Source organism: Musa acuminata, chromosome BXJ1-11, assembly GCF_036884655.1.
Source record: "Musa acuminata AAA Group cultivar baxijiao chromosome BXJ1-11, Cavendish_Baxijiao_AAA, whole genome shotgun sequence".
In the NCBI taxonomy this organism is placed as follows: Eukaryota; Viridiplantae; Streptophyta; class Magnoliopsida; order Zingiberales; family Musaceae; genus Musa; species Musa acuminata.
This window is the reverse complement of record NC_088337.1, coordinates 24,072,607-24,088,645: the sequence shown is the minus strand read 5'-3', so window position 1 is coordinate 24,088,645 and position 16,039 is coordinate 24,072,607. Positions and strand designations below refer to the sequence as shown.

At 40.1% G+C, this 16,039-nt stretch overlaps 2 protein-coding genes across 2 annotated transcripts; one reads left to right on the top strand and one right to left on the bottom strand.

Moving 5' to 3' along the window:
- Positions 1-1,475: 1,475 nt before the first annotated feature.
- LOC108951715 (uncharacterized) lies at positions 1,476-7,511 on the bottom strand. The gene is made up of 3 exons (XM_065090111.1): positions 4,488-7,511; positions 3,662-4,076; positions 1,476-3,306 (listed from the first exon to the last, which is right to left on the bottom strand). The coding sequence occupies exon 1, from the start codon at positions 7,355-7,357 to the stop codon at positions 6,992-6,994; it is 366 nt and encodes a 121-aa protein (XP_064946183.1). The 5' UTR covers positions 7,358-7,511; the 3' UTR covers positions 1,476-3,306; positions 3,662-4,076; positions 4,488-6,991.
- Positions 7,512-7,759: 248 nt separating this feature from the next.
- On the top strand, positions 7,760-9,730 carry LOC135596453 (pentatricopeptide repeat-containing protein At4g20090-like). The gene has a single exon (XM_065088498.1). The coding sequence runs from the start codon at positions 7,760-7,762 to the stop codon at positions 9,728-9,730; it is 1,971 nt and encodes a 656-aa protein (XP_064944570.1).
- The last annotated feature ends 6,309 nt before the right edge of the window (positions 9,731-16,039 follow it).

The window sequence follows — 16,039 nt, the reverse complement described above, 5'->3', positions numbered from 1 at the left end:
ATCAAAATAACAAGTGGGAGAGGAAGTGGTACGATCAAAGCGTTTGATCTACGTCTGTGATGTTTTCACATGTTGCAAATTGAATTGATTTTTAGTTAATAACATTACAACAAAAATCTCAACATTTTGGAATCTCTCGAGTGATACTAAATCGGATGAAGCCTCAATTATGATTGAGAAGTGGTTGAATGTTTTTTAGCTTATTATTATTTTTTTAAAGAAAGTGTGAGGTAAATATTTAACCTACACATTTCTTTGAAATCTACAATAGATTTTTCTGCATAATGAAATCTAGTTGTTGTTTTGTGTTGTTTATGACATTGAGTTTTCTTATCCTTTTTTATATTGTTTATTTTTGTCTTTCTAATATTTTCTTCTTTATGTAGGTTTTTAGTGGATTGCAAGAGTCTTTAGCTAGGTGTTACTTTAGTGCGTGACACACACCTTAAGATCCCGGAGGCATGAAAATTTTCTTTTAAAAATTCTTTAAAAAATAAAAATAATTTAAAAAAAGGAGAAAGAAAAGTATGAATGATAAAAAAAAAAAGAGAGAAAGAAAAAAGATTTGAGCTTAGTAACTAGAGACAAGTTTACGATGCAGACAAAGTTAGTCATACTATTTTATTGATCAAGCTATGGTTGCGGATAAAATTGATTGCACCACCTACATTATTTATGAGCAAGAGAAAGAGCTCTATATTAGAAGAAATTGAAAATGAGGACCAAGAGAATAGTAAATATCGAGAGAATCACATGATATATATATATATATATATATATATATATATATATATATATATCTAAGTACAGTTTATAATCTAATAATCTAAAATTTTTAATCTCAACTTGTTTGACTCAGTGATGGATTTACATAACCAGCCAAATTCTTAAGCAACAAACCACACAGATGGTTGGTTGGCTCAGACGAAACTGATACCTGCATGTTCATGTGTGGTCGGCTCATACACTGAAACCAGCATGTACATGTCTTCACGTACTCGTACACGTTGACAGCTATCGCTTCCCTCACAGATAGATACGGTATTCCTGAGAACCTCGATCCCTCTCTCATGTACACATTTGCTTCCCTCACAGATACGGCATTCCTCACAACCTCCACCCTTCTCATGGATAATAATGCTGAAGAGACAGATACCGCACCAAAGCATTACAGGCTGCCAAATATACTCAGAACAAGGGATGATAGGTTAGGTTTTGTACTCTAGTTTAGTCTCATATAACTTATTAAATGAATTGGTCAATTATGTCATTCAAATAGATCATGAATTGGTCAATTATGTTTCACTCAAATTCCCACTCTTCAACTCTCTGATGACATTTTTGTAGAACCTTGATTGACAAATTATTATGATGAAGACCACATTGGGTTTTGTCAGCTGCTCGTTCTGGCAGTCAGCTCCACATATGGAGAGATCGATCCTTTGTGAATTAGTGTCACGAAAAACAATAGTATATGATGTAATTAAAATCAGTTAAGTTGACGGAACCAATTGGAGCATAAGAAAAATATCGATGTATCCAAAGCCATCATGACAAAGCTACCACACTTTTAACTCATATCTACTCTACATGTAAGCGCTCCAAACTAGGAAGATGACACGACCATATGCAGCTACAACACATGCCAGCCACATCTCTTCCTCGGGTATGGCGCACACCTGCATCACCCATCGCGGTGATAAAGGTCACCACCTGGAAGATGCTTCCTTCTCTCGAGCTCTCAACACGCGTGCAGAGGACGGAGCTTCTGCTGCTGCAGCAGCAGCAGCACGCGAGTTCTCTGAGGAATCCGCGCCGTCGTCCTCCACAATGGTGGTATCGAGGGTAGCTTCTTGGAGTTGCCGCCTCGTGCCGGCCATGAACCGCCACGGCGCGACCGCCGAGAACGGGGCCTTGCGCGACCGAGGCGAGCTCCGCGCCACCTCCAAGAAGAAGGAAGCTAACTGCACACCCGCCATTGTTCTTGAGCTGTGGCTCGTTGTTGCACCACGGAGGAGGGAGGATCTTTACAGAGAAGAAGTGATGTCGATGCACTCGAACCATGCCTTTTATATCTCGAGTGCCAAACCGTCTCCTTCTTATTTCTGCAAGACTATTCTCGGGGAGTCAAAACGCGTGGTCGGCTTTTGGAGGCAATAAAGGGTCGGTTTGGAGGGGTTCAAGGAGTTCTTTTCCAGATCGTGACTAAATATGGTGGGAGTCGTGGCTGCCAAAATGAGCAGCTGACAAAACCCAGTCTGGTCTCCATTATGATTTGGGAATGCTGCTGGTTCTACCTACAAAATAGTCATCAGAGATTTGAAGAGTTCCAACATTAACTGTAGGAATTGCCATGCTCTCAACAAAATTGGACTCAAGCATAGGAAGTAACATGTTTTGCTTCTTTATGCTTCATCTTTCTCCATGGATTTCATGAGAACTCACAACTGCTCTCTCACACAAAGAACTTGCTTTCTCATGATCTATTTTAACTAGATAATTGACCGATTCATTTAATAAGTGATATGAGTCTAAACTAGAGTATAAAACCTTTCCCTTGTTCTAAGTATATTTGGCAGCCTGTAACGTTTTGCTGCATTATCTCTCTCTCTCTCTCTCTCTCCAGCAGTATCCATGAGAAGGATGGAGGTTGTGAGGAATGCCGTATCTGTGAGGGAAGCAACAGCCAGCCGTCAATGGCAACAAGTACGTGAAGACAGACATGTACATGCAGGTATAAGTGTACGAGCCAACCATGTGTATGGTTTGTAGCTTAAGAATTGGCTGATGATGGCTACCCCGACATGTTGGAATTGTTCTCTACAGTGTGTTGGTGCCATGATCCATGTTAGGCCACTGTTGTGTTTTGATCTTAATCATCACCCTGCTAAAATCTCTATTTTTGAAAAGTTTAAATTTCATTTATTTTGTTTAATAAATTTTTTTATTATGATTAGTAAGAGTTTTCGTATTACTTAATTAGAATCAAACTACTTAGAGAACAATGAATTCATTCAAGTGTGGATATATAAAAGAAAGTCCTTGAAAATTATATGTTGAAGAAAATACAGTTTGTATGTTGTTAGGACTTAGGTTAGATTAGACTTAAAAAACAGGTGAAGGTTGTTTAATATTCACCTAACATTTTCATTGAATAAAAGAAATGAGTATACTAAAAATATCACCTCAAACCTGGAAGCTGCCAAGAAAGCCACGGCCGTGTGAGAGAACAGAATGAGAGTTGATTGCTGAGGGTAGTAGGCTTCGTCTTCATCTTTGTTGTTGAGAAATTCCGCACATCATTAACTGTGTACACATAAATTTCATTGTGTTCAAAGAGCAATACAGTAAATGTTAAACAATAATTTCATATGCAAGAAGATGGATTAAAAACAAGTCCAATTTAACTAAGAAAGGGCATTGACTCCATCATTTGCAATTGAACGAGGGAACACCACAGCACAATTTTCAATATCGTTCAAGAAAGCCAAAACTATCCGGTGATTAGTTGAAGTACGCTCTAAAAACATTGACAAACAACAGTATATTGTTTTGAAGCGAAGGATGACCCTACCGGGAACATTATACGAACCATAGGATAAGGAGATCAAAGCAACACCAGCAGATAAAGAAAAGTTTAGATGGTCTTACTACATATTACCTTCCTGGCTTGTACAGATTTCTTGAAGCTTCTTTTTGGTAGCTGCAAAGACAGTAGAAGGCCAATGTTTTATGGTTGAACATCAGCATCCTCTGCAGTTGTTCAGACCTAGCTTGCTCAAATTTCTTGAAACTTCTTTTTGTTAGATTCTTGTAGTAATTTCAGTAGGCATCCAATGTGTTTTTATTGAACATCAGCATCCTAATAAGGATAACATGCAGTTAGTCAAGCCATGCCCTCATTGTCTGCTCCCCCGCTGGCAAGCATTTCACCTTGTGCGACCACTCGGTTGACTCCCCACGGATCGCTTTATGGATACCCATACTTCACAGGGCAGGCTTTATCGATGTCACCAAATCAATACAGAAATGTTCCAGGGAATCCTTGCATCTGAACTGTGACTGGCTATGAATTCCTACAGCACAAAAACACTGGATCAGGTAATCATATAAGTAAAAGATGGAAACAACTAGCATATTGTTCTTGACCAAAATGACATCAAAGATGTGGAGCTAAAAACCTGGATAAACGTACGTACAAGATGAACAGCAGAGTTTTTGTATAGAGGGAAACATATATATTTTTTAGATATATACAAACATACAGGACCCATATTTCTTGCATAGTGACAATGCACAAATGATGAAAGAAAATGAATCATCACATTGAACAAATGTATCCCCAGATTAAACTGCAACGGCACCTTACTGATACATTCAACCAACTGTAAGAAACTTACTAGCATATTCAGAAAAAAATGTTTGGGCATAAAGGAAAGCAATATCATGTCCTTAGTGGTAGTTAAAGCAAAATTCTCCACACTCACTATAGTTGGAGCATCAAATTCTTCTCATCTGCATAACTGAAAATTGTAGAGAACATTGGAGATGCTCATTTAATTGTGGAAAACCTAGAACCAGTGGTCTTTGAAAGGAAAGCCTGCAATTCGTATTTACAAAATAGACAGTGCATCAGAGACATACATCAAGGTGTCTATGAAACCAGTGAGTCTGTAGATTGAATAAGCAATTAACATGTCATATGCTGCCATTTAAGCATGTTTACCATAAAGTGCTAAGCCAATGTAGGTTACGAAAGTCATAGTAAGGCAACATGAATGGAAGCATTCAAATTTTCATCTCCTTTTAGTACAAATAAGAGGAATCTGAACTGTTTATGTGGCAACTTCCTCCGTGCAAATTTATATAACTATGCTAATATATAATTCAGATGTCTAATCCCCTTTAAGCAAACATTAAAATGAAACAGGAGTTACCAAAAACTAAAACAGTTTATAGAAGTCAAATATGAATCCATAAATGTTTCGTAGAATAACTCAATCATTATGAACTCGCCCATTAAGAAAAACAACATCCAGTATCATGAACCAAAACTCAACAAAAATGGAAATAAGTGACCGTGAAAGTGCAATCAAGAGCCTGTAACAAATTGAGTTGTAAAGATAATTGGAAAAATAGCACTCAAGAAAATAGCTTAACAAACTGATTGGCCATACATAGTAATAAGGAACTTGTGACATAACATCACGCCCGATAAGAAAAGATATACAGAGGCATGACCAGTAATGGAGGTCCCTTGCCTACACCAGATTCGTGTTTAATGTACACAGAGCAGATCCACTAAAAGAAACATGGTGGTGATCAAGACAAGAGCATCACATAACAGTGAAATGGATTGTATTTCAAGTGATCTTATATGAGATATATTAGGTGTTTCTGTTGTGGAAATAAGTTGCTGGTCATGTTCAGACTTCAGTGGAACCTAGAAAAGCACAAAGGGAACAACTTACCTCACTATGGGTCAGTAATAATGGAGATGCCTTTTCTAATCAGATAATGATAACTCGATAAGCTGACAGATTGCAGGCAAGAATCTAAACAACATTGGCAAGATTCCAAGCATAGTATTAGCTAATTGATCTCCAAAGAGACAGTTCTAAAGAGTTGATTGGATGAAATTACGCAGGTTGTAAATACTGTTCTCAAAAATTAAACTGTGGTAGTTAGTTCACTTGAAAGGACTACTAGAGTGCATATTATAATTTATTGACTAGAGAATAGAGAAGAGGAAAGGAACTTGCTATGAGTTAAAACCATATCACAACAAACCCCTAATTAATGCACTTTTCAGAAATGTCTAACCTCTTTAAAATGATAAAACTTCAAGGATAGGATAAGATAATTTATTTAACAAGTCAGTTTGCAAAAGTTAAACAACATGAATAGAGCTTAGACACCATAATCTTGACTATGTGCTGAGACTACCAACTTCTCTTGTAATAAGTATAGTTTAAGTGATGTCACACATAAGATACTTTTGCATGATAAGTAGTCACTAAACAAGACCTTTGAACATATTTTTTACCATCAAACAACACATCCCATTTGTAAAAATATACAAATATGTAAGGGCACTATTATTTACGAAAACAACAAATAAGAGTAGACAACTATCCTGAAAGTTATATTAGTATTTAATCCCAGCAACAATATCTTAAATACAGAGATGTTCTTGCAAACGATTTATAAGAATGTTAATCACTTTTCTCACAAGAAGATTGGTGGTGTGTGCTTCTGTTAAACAGATGGAAATACCTAAAGTTACCATAAAGCAGAAGAACAAATTAAACTTGCAGTAACAAGAAAAATGATGACCATATATCTTGCAATTAAAAAACACTTTTCTAGAGTGTCTCATCAGAGGCATAAATAGTTGCATATAATCACGCAAGTATCAATCAAGCATTCATTATGCAATAATGAAACAGTATCTTTGCTTAATAGGAAAAAAGCCTAACGAGTCAGGACTAGCAGCTTCTGTATGTCGACGAAAGTAAGCACAAGATCTAGCCAATGTTTGTTCTACAACTGTTCATTAACCATTCATAAATAGATAGAGAACTTACGAACTCCAGTTCATAGATAGAACTGCAACAGAAGCAGTGATTAACATTCTGATCAAACAAATGAAAAACTAATTATGCAGGTGCTGCCAATAATCCATCAAATCGGCTCAACTTTGCAGATTTAAAAGCCTAGTAAAGGCACATAGTTTCTAACAAACATCACCAGAACCAGAAACTTGTTTAGCATGAAGTAATAATAAGCCATGATGTAATCCACCTATAGAATGAGAACAAAGGTTAGCTCTTTTTAAGAAAAAATGTTCTACATTTCCCACATCAGATCTACACAGAATTACCCTAGACCACAACTTCTGCTGTTATTAAGTCTCGATCTATCAAACCCAACGCACATCCGTACCAAACGATCGGAAGGAAAGAAGATCCACAGCGGAAACCCTTCTAGCTTAATGAGCAGCAACCATATCAGTGCCGAAGGCGTCCAAGAAGAACTCGTTGAACTCCGGGCTCGAGGGAGCGAAGAAGATCGACTTGGCGGCGGCGAGCTTCTTCCGCTGCGGGAACCGCGGGCCGCGGGCCCGAGCGGCAAAGAAAGGAATTCCATAGTCGTGAGCAGCAGCGGGCGGCGAAGCAGAGGAGGGGAAGGACGGGGGCGATAGGCGGGGGTGGGAGAGGGATCGGGGCGATCTTACAGTGCTGATCCTGGAGTCTCGGAGGCGCGCAAGGGCGCCGGGCTTTAGGAACCGGTGGTGCCGCTCCTCGATCTGGGAGGCCGAGAGCTTAGCGTTTGGGCTCCGAATCCTTCGATTCATAGCGAGAGAAAGATGAGATCGGAAAGAGAGATAAGAAGGTGCACGTTAGGGTTTTGGGGGGAAGATCGAAGGGCGGGATAATTGAGGAGGAAAACGACTCCAGCGAGGTTTGTTGGGGGTTTTTGAAACGGAAGGCGGGGGGACCTGCTTGATTTTTACGGTGTGTGACACCGTGGTAGGAATGTAATTAAACGATTAAAATAATGAGGCCTGGTTCATTAGGCCCAATCAGGCCGGATTAGTGGCCCAAGTTTCTCTCTCCTCTCCTCTCTTTCCCTTTGATGGCTGTTCGACATAAAACCCTAACTATTTCTACCAGCGACAAGCAATGCCCGATCGCTCCGCGTAATCTAACCATGCCCCTCGCCCTTGACCCTTCAAACCCCGCTATCCACCCGATTTATGCTCTCCCGCAATCTCTCACGGCCCTCTGCTGCCAGGAAGCTCCGCCGAGCCCTCTCCTCCGCCCCTGCCGCTGGCCGAGGCGGATGCGACTCCGATGGAAACGAAAGCGACTTCGACGCCAGCGCAAGCGACTCCGGCCCGCCCCTCGCCGACGAGATCTTCCGCTCCGCCCGACGCACCGGCGGCTACACCCAGGGCGATGCCACATACCTCGCCCTCGCCCGTGCCTATGCCGACCGCGAGCCCCCGAACCTCCCCGCCCTCCGCGACCTCCTCGCCCGAATGCGCCGCGAGCGGCCCCGGCCCTTCTCCGAGCGCGTCTTCATCCCCATCCTCCGCGCCCTGGGACGCGCCGGCCGCCCCCTCGCTGCCGTCCGTCTCTTCCACCGCCTGCTCCCCTCTTTCGGCTGCTCTCCCTCCGCTCGCTCCCTCAACTCAGCTCTCTCCGCGCTCCTCTCCGCCCCCGGCGGCCACCACGACCACCGCCTCGCACTTTCCTTCTTCTCCTCCGCTGTCCGTCGCCACCCCTCCCTTGCTCCCAACCTCCTTACCTTCAATCTCCTCCTCAAGTCCCTCTGCCGCTCCGGCGACCTCCCCGGCGCCATTCACCTCCTCCGCCACCTTCCACTCCGTGGCCTCCGCCCCGACGCCTACTCCTACTCCACCCTCATCGCTGCCCTTGCCGCCGCCGGCCACCTCACCGACGCCCTCGCCCTTCTCGACGAGATGCTCCTCGACGGTGTCCCCCCCGCCGCCCCGGCCTTCAACGCCGTCATCGCTGCCCTCTGCCGCTCTGGCGACCTTCCCCGCGCCACAAACCTTGTCCGCTACATGCTCCTCAAGGGCTGCCCCCCGTCCCTCCCCACCTACAACACCGTCCTCCACGCACTCTGCCGTCATGGCCGCCTCGCCGCCGCCTTCCGCCTTCTCGATCGCATGGCCCGCGACGGCCTCGCCCCCAACGAGGTCACCTGCGGCGCCATCGTCCACGGCCTCGTCGAGATCGGTCGCCCGTCCGACGCCCACCAAGTGGCCGAGCAGATGGAGCATCGGGGCGTCCGCCCCAACGAATTCGTCTACTCCGCCCTCGTCACCGGCTTCTTCCGCTGCGGCGACGTGGACCAGGCGGCGAGGGTGTGGGAGGCGATGGCGTCCAAGGGGGTGCGGCCCAACGCGGTCCTCTTCACCGCCCTCATCGACGGCCTCTGCCGCCACGGCCGCATGGAGGCCGCAGAGGAGGCGTTCGCCAAAATGACCGTGGAGGGCTGCGCCCCGAACGTGGTGACCTTCAGCGCCATGATGAGGGGCCACTTCAAGTCCGGCAACGTCGAGCGGGCGCTGGAGACTTGGAAGAAGATGGTGGGGTGCGGCTGCGAGCCCAACGCCATCAGCTACAGCGTGCTCATCAACGGCCTGTGCGAAGCCGGGAGGCTCAAGGACGGGATGATGGTGTGGAAGCATATGCTGGGCCGCGGGTGCGCCCCGGACGTGGTCGCCTACACCTCCATGATCAAGGGGCTGTGCGGGGCTGGGATGGCCGACGGAGGGATGAGGTTGCTCAACGACATGCTCGCCGGCGGGGACGCAGACCCGGACGCCGTCACCTACAACGTTCTGTTCGACGGGCTGCTGAAGGAGGGCAACGTGGGCTGGGCCATGGACTTGTTGGGCCGGATGTTGGATCGCGGGTGCGACCCGGATCCGGTGACGTGCGACATATTTCTGAAAGCCCTCCTGGGGGAGGGAGGGGAGGACGGGGGAAAGGGGAGGGAGTTTATGGATGGGCTAGTGGTGAGGCTGATTAAGAGGGGGAGAGTGGGCGGCGCTGGGAAAATGGTGGTGGTGATGCTGGGCAAGTTTTTGGTGCCGGAGATGGCCACATGGGATCTGGTGCTGAGAGGGGTTTTCAAGAGGAAAAAGGTGGTGGACGGGATTGGCAAGTGTTGGGAAGAGATGGGGAAGATGTGATGATCATGTCGTGTACAAGCAGATTCTTTATTTGACATGCTTATAAAACCGTGATGGAATTGGTCGATTGGATCCGAAAATGAGAATTAGATCCTCGATCGATTTCAAATATCTTCGACTCTTTTTTTTACTATTAAAAATATTTTAACCGTGTGAATGTTATTTTTTTATTATAAGGATTACGAGAAGGAAAATCCTATTGTCTCATTCTATCAAGGCGTCCCTCGTACTCCTTTTCATTATATTATAAATTTTATTTTTATAATATTATTAATAACATAAATTATAACGGATGAATTTTTAAAAGAATTTCGTTAGAGGAGATGCCTCATATTTTCTTAGCTCTTTGATTTGATAGTCACGAATGGGATCGATTTAATTCAATCTGATTAACCATTTTTCTATTATATTATAGTATTTTTTTTGTATTATTGAAAACACTATAACTTAGTAAAAACTTGTAATTATGTTTTTGTTAGTTGATTCCGAGAGCTTGTGAACAATCGTTGAGATAAATTTAAGAGCAAATAATTTTGAAATAAATGATTTCTAGATTTGATCATGTCATTCAATTCATCTCATATTATATACGAAAGAGAATCACACAGATAATAATAATTAGGTATTCATTGCTCGATACGTTTAATATAAAAAACACGAGTCAACAGGTTAACTCATGAGATGAAAAATACCTTTGGGATATCAAGAGTCTAAACCACAAGAATGTAGATGTTCTATACCTACGGGTACTCGAAAAATACTTTTAAAGTTCTAAGAAACAAATATTAAAAAATATAAAATTTATATTTATTATCTCTTAAAATATTGATCAGAAATCTATTTGACCCCTAAGGAATTCTTGGAAGCAATGACCCATAAATACCTCATGCGACAAACATAATTGAATGAAGATATCCTACATATGCTAGGACCCCCCTTATCTTTTGAATGATAAATAGTTTTCCGAGACACCTTAGAAAAGCTCTTAAGATAGACCAAAGGAAATGAGCCATAAGTTGTTCAAGTTGATTCATTGTATTCCGAAGAAGTAGAATTAAGGAACACTAATACATAATCTTAGCAAGTAAAACAACCTTAATGCGCTTAAGAAAACTCGCATGAGAAACAAATCTAGAAATTCAATTTTGTATTATGACATAATAGAATTAATAAGAAGTAGGCTTGACTGATATCTTCTTAGTAGCAAGAGGAACTCTAAAAAATTTGATTGGGAATAAGCATTTGAAGAGTTTTAGAAATAAGTTATTGTAACTCATTAGAGCAAAAATGCAAAAAAAAAAAAAAAAAATAGATTTGCATGAACTTATATATATCTCTGAATGATAAGCAAAAAAATATCACGAATAATAGTAGTAGAGATTATATCAACATTAGAGAATATAAATAGGTCATATGCAAAAGTCAAGTGAGTAACCAACGATAAAGAGCAAAATTTTTGGGGAGTTAAAAAGTCTTTCTAAGTAATATTATTTGATATATCAAAGATATTTTACATAACGACCATGAATAGATAAGGTATCATGAGATAATCTTGATAAAATCCTTGAGATCCTTAAAAGAAATCCACATTAAAATCATTAGTATTGATAGTAAAAATTGAATTTGAAATGCAAACTTTGATCTATCCAACAAATTAGGTTAGAAATCTAAATTTGTCTAAAAGATAAAGAAGAAAATCTCACGAATCAGATCCTAAGCCTTATGAAGATTAATTTTTAAACTTATATGAGAGGCATGTTTCGTAGTATGATAGTTATTACTTATACATAATCTCATGACAAAAGATGCTATTCTCATGAATGAGCTTATTCTTGATAAAGAAGTATGTGAGTTTGCATCAATGATTTTAGAAGAACTTGTTATAATCTATTCGTTATGATCTTAGAGACGAAGAGATAAATAACTTTGCATATGAAATGAGATTTAAAATCAACAAAAGTCTATATGACCACCGATGCTTTATCAGGCATAGAGCTAAAAACAACCTCTTGGATTTCATCTTTGGTGACATATTTAGAGAGGAGCTAACAAGATAATTCAAATATAATTTTAAAGAGACAGAAATGAAATTGTGTGAAATATGAAGGGTAGTGGCAAGAAGCTTTTGGTAAAACATGATATTTTGACCTTTTTCATTCAAGATAGTTAAAATATTATTATTTTTATCATATTAAGTATAAAAAGATTTATGAAAGTAAGTATTATCAGTCACCTAAGCAAAACCACAAGTAGGCTTTTACTAGAGTATATTCTTTTTTCATCTAATAGAGTCTTAGAGTTTAAATATGCTACTCTAGAACATAAAGGGATTCATCAAAAGGGTTAGTCATGATATAATTATTTTGAATATTATGTAACTCCACTTTAACAGATGAGAAAGTAGGAAGTTTTACAATTTGACATGACCATTCCTACAACAAGTGTCTTTAATAATTTTATAAAAATCAAGATAGTTAGACCAATGGTTGAAGTATTTTAAGCTCAATTACCCTTGTGGTATTGCTAATATACACAATAACCATAGAATGGTTGGAGATATTAAGTGGTAAGAACACAACTTAAAAATTCATAAAGAATAAGTACCTATCTAAACTAACCATAACTCTATCTAACTTATTTATGGTACCATTGGCACCTGAGAAGGAGTTTGACCATTTAAAATATAAAATTATGTATCTTTCATTTAAGATTAGATAAAGAAAGCTCATATAATTTATATGAAAATTGAGTAATACTTAAATATTTTACAAGGAAGCCCTCAATATTTTCATGAGAAAAAAATATATTAAAATCACTAAGGGCAATCCAAGCGCCCGAGAGAAATTATGAAAAATTAATATGTCAATATCAGTATAAAAGTTATATATAATTGAGAACTTATAAGATTTGTTTAAATGCTTAAAATATTAGTAATATAAGCATCTCACCTACGTTTAGTTTTATTTTAACCTAATGATATAGTCTTTGGTATTATCGATAATAATGTAATGAACATTAGGGAGTTTCGTAAAGACGAATGCCTTAATGCAAACATCTATAAAATTAATAGGTTATTTTTTACTAGTTACATGGTTCATAAAGGCTTCCCAATACCACTGATAATATAACTGATAAACTTCAGTATCTATATAAATAAATAAATATTATAAATTTTTTACCTAAATAGGATAGTGAAAAAATTGATTCTTTCCGATTGAAAGTTATGATCCAAAAGGTTAAAATATGAATAGTTTATTTTAAGCATACCATTACCCAAACTCTAATAGTATAGTTTAATCACCACTATTGTGAAATTGAAAGATAAAAAACTTATATCCAAGGATAATATATCAAGGGATCCTTTAGGTTTTAACATGATCGAGACTATTTTTAATAGTAACGAAGGATGAACAAGAGCGCATAAAGTAGCCAATCAAAGAGTTCTTCTACTAGTCCTCACTCTCTAACATCTCTTTCTTAGAAATTAATATTCTAATAGTACTATTGTAGGGAAATTTAAGGGACGACATCACATGCGCAGTAGAAGAACATAAAATAAAATCCTCAATTTTCTAAAGATATATTCGTCGTTGTGTGAAGATTAGTGCGCAAAATGCATAAAATAGAAAACTGCGTATATTAAATATTGTGTTATCTAGGGAGATCGTATATCCCTGAATCCTTGCAGATCTCTAGGAGAGGATGAAGGAGGTCAAGCATCCTTCTCTCTAGTGATGATCCACACAGTAGGATAGTGATGATCCACACAGTAGGATTGTGACGATGCTCCTCAAAACTCCAAGCCTGTTATCTGAAGAGGAAAAGGGGAGGAGAATAGGAGAGACAACCCAAAAAGGCTTTTGTCTATGAACCATTGATTCCCTCATATTTATAGAGGTCCCCTATCAACTTAACCCTAATGGATCTTGCTCTATGTATTGGATCTCCATTCAACTACCTCAATATCTTAGATTAGTGGATATCTATCTAATAATATCTCATTGGCTCTTATTGGATCTCATCCGTATGATCTAATAATTTAAGAGCTTATTGGATATCCAATAATATAGAGGCTCCAACGGATATCTCATATCTGAACCTCTATTTATCGCAATGCCTACTATATGTGTGTGACCCTCTAGACCCAATATCGAGTTGAGCGTGAATTATATCTGTCAGAACTCCTTTTGACTCAGTGAATTATTATCTCCATAATAATTTGATGGGGATATAAAGAAGAATAACCTTTGTATATGAACAAATACTAGAAGACCATAATACGCAGCGGAATAAAATAGAAACACAATCAAACAGAAACACCAAGATATACGTGGAAAACCCCTTCAATGTGAAGAGTAAAAACCACGGGGCAAACTAGAGATAATCTACTATGAGAATAATGAATATACAAATCTCAATCTCTTGCCCAAAACCCTAGCAACAACCACAAGAGAAGAACTGGGATACAAGGATCACGTCACTGCCCACAATATCTAAAACCTCCCCGAGTAATCACAACAAGAGTCTACTGTAGATTTGATCTAACCTGAGATGAGAACACTGCTAGATGATTGAGAACAGTCTCTCTGCGTTGTCCTTGTCTTCTTCCCTTTCTTTCTCTTCCTTTTCTGCCTTGTTCTCCTTCTTCTCTTTGGAATCTCGTGGCTCACAAGATCAGCCTCGTTGCTGCCTTTTTATAGCCTTTTTCTGCTTCTAAAACGCAGCCACCACACCCCCTAATCTTAATTAGGGTTAGGTTAAGAGGGGTTGTGGGCTGCCCTAGCCTACATGGGCTGAATATGGGATATCAGCCCAACAACCTCCCCCTTCAACCCATAAGGGAGGCTGTCTCATGACTCCTCAATGTGAAGCCATGCCGACCAACTGTCGGCATATCTCCTGTCTTTCTTTTGGTAAGGTCTTCGTTAACATGTCTGCTCCGTTGTCATCTGTATGAATTTTCTGAAGCTGCAACTGCTTCTCTTCAAATACATTTCGAATCCAGTGGTATCTGACATCTATATGCTTTGACTTGGAATGAAACATTGGGTTCTTACACAAATGGATGGCACTCTGGCTGTCACAATGTACCACATAATTTTCCTGTTTCAGCCCCAATTTTTGTAAGAATTCTTTCATCCATAACATTTCTTTGCATACCTCTGTAGCAGCAATATGTTCTGCTTCTGTGGTGGAGAGAGCAATACACCTTTGTAACCTGGATTGCCATGACACAGCTCCCCCTGCAAAAGTAAGTACATAACCTGAAGTGGACTTCCTCGTATCTATATCTCTTGCCATATCTGCATCTGTGTAACTTGTCAACATATGTGGTCCACCTCCAAAGCTTAAACAAACCTTAGAGCTCACTCTGAGATATCTAAAAATCCACTTCACTGTTGCCCAGTGCTCTTTGCCTGGATTTGCAAGAAATCTGCTAGTAACACCCACTGCATATGCGATGTCTGGCCTCGTACATACCATTGCATACATTAAACTTCCAACTGCTGAAGCATAAGGAACCTTTTGCATTTTCTCCTTCTCCTCATCACTTGATGGACTCTGTTCTGAGCACAACTTGAAGTGACCTGCAAGAGGAGAACCAACTCGTTTTGCATTGCTCATACTGAATCTTTCCAATACCTTCTCGATGTATTTCTTCTGTGACAACCAAATCTTCTTGTTTTTCCTGTCACGAGAAATCTGCATGCCTAGTATTTGATTTGCTGGCCCCATGTCCTTCATTGCAAAAGACTCACTCAGTTCCTTCTTCAACCTGTCAATTTTAGATATATCTTTCCCAAGAATAAGCATGTCATTAACATAAAGTAAGAGAATAATAAAATCCTCACCAAACCATTTGATGTACACACAATGATCTGAAGTCGTTCTTTTATATCCATTTTCTTTTATAAATGAATCAAACTTTCTGTACCACTATCTTGGAGCTTGCTTTAGCCCATACAAGCTCTTCTTCAACTTGCAGACAAAATTATCTTTACCTTTGACTTTGAAGCCTTCTGGTTGCTCCATATAAATTTCCTCCTCCAAATCACCATGAAGGAAAGCTGTCTTCACATCTAACTGCTCAACCTCCAAGTCCTGGCTAGCAGCAATACCAAGAACAACACGAATAGAAGACATTTTAACAATAGGAGAAAACATCTCTTCAAAGTCAATACATTTCTTTTGACTAAAGCCTTTCACAACCAATCTAGCTTTGTACTTTGGTTGAGAACAATATTCTTGAGTCTTCAACCTAAAAACTCACTTGTTCTTCAAGGCCTTCATTCCATTTGGTGGCAGCAC

Bases quoted from the DNA above. Each gene is read 5' to 3' on its own strand.
- LOC108951715 (XM_065090111.1), bottom strand. From the start codon at position 7,357: ATGAATCGAAGGATTCGGAGCCCAAACGCTAAGCTCTCGGCCTCCCAG.
- LOC135596453 (XM_065088498.1), top strand. From the start codon at position 7,760: ATGCTCTCCCGCAATCTCTCACGGCCCTCTGCTGCCAGGAAGCTCCGC.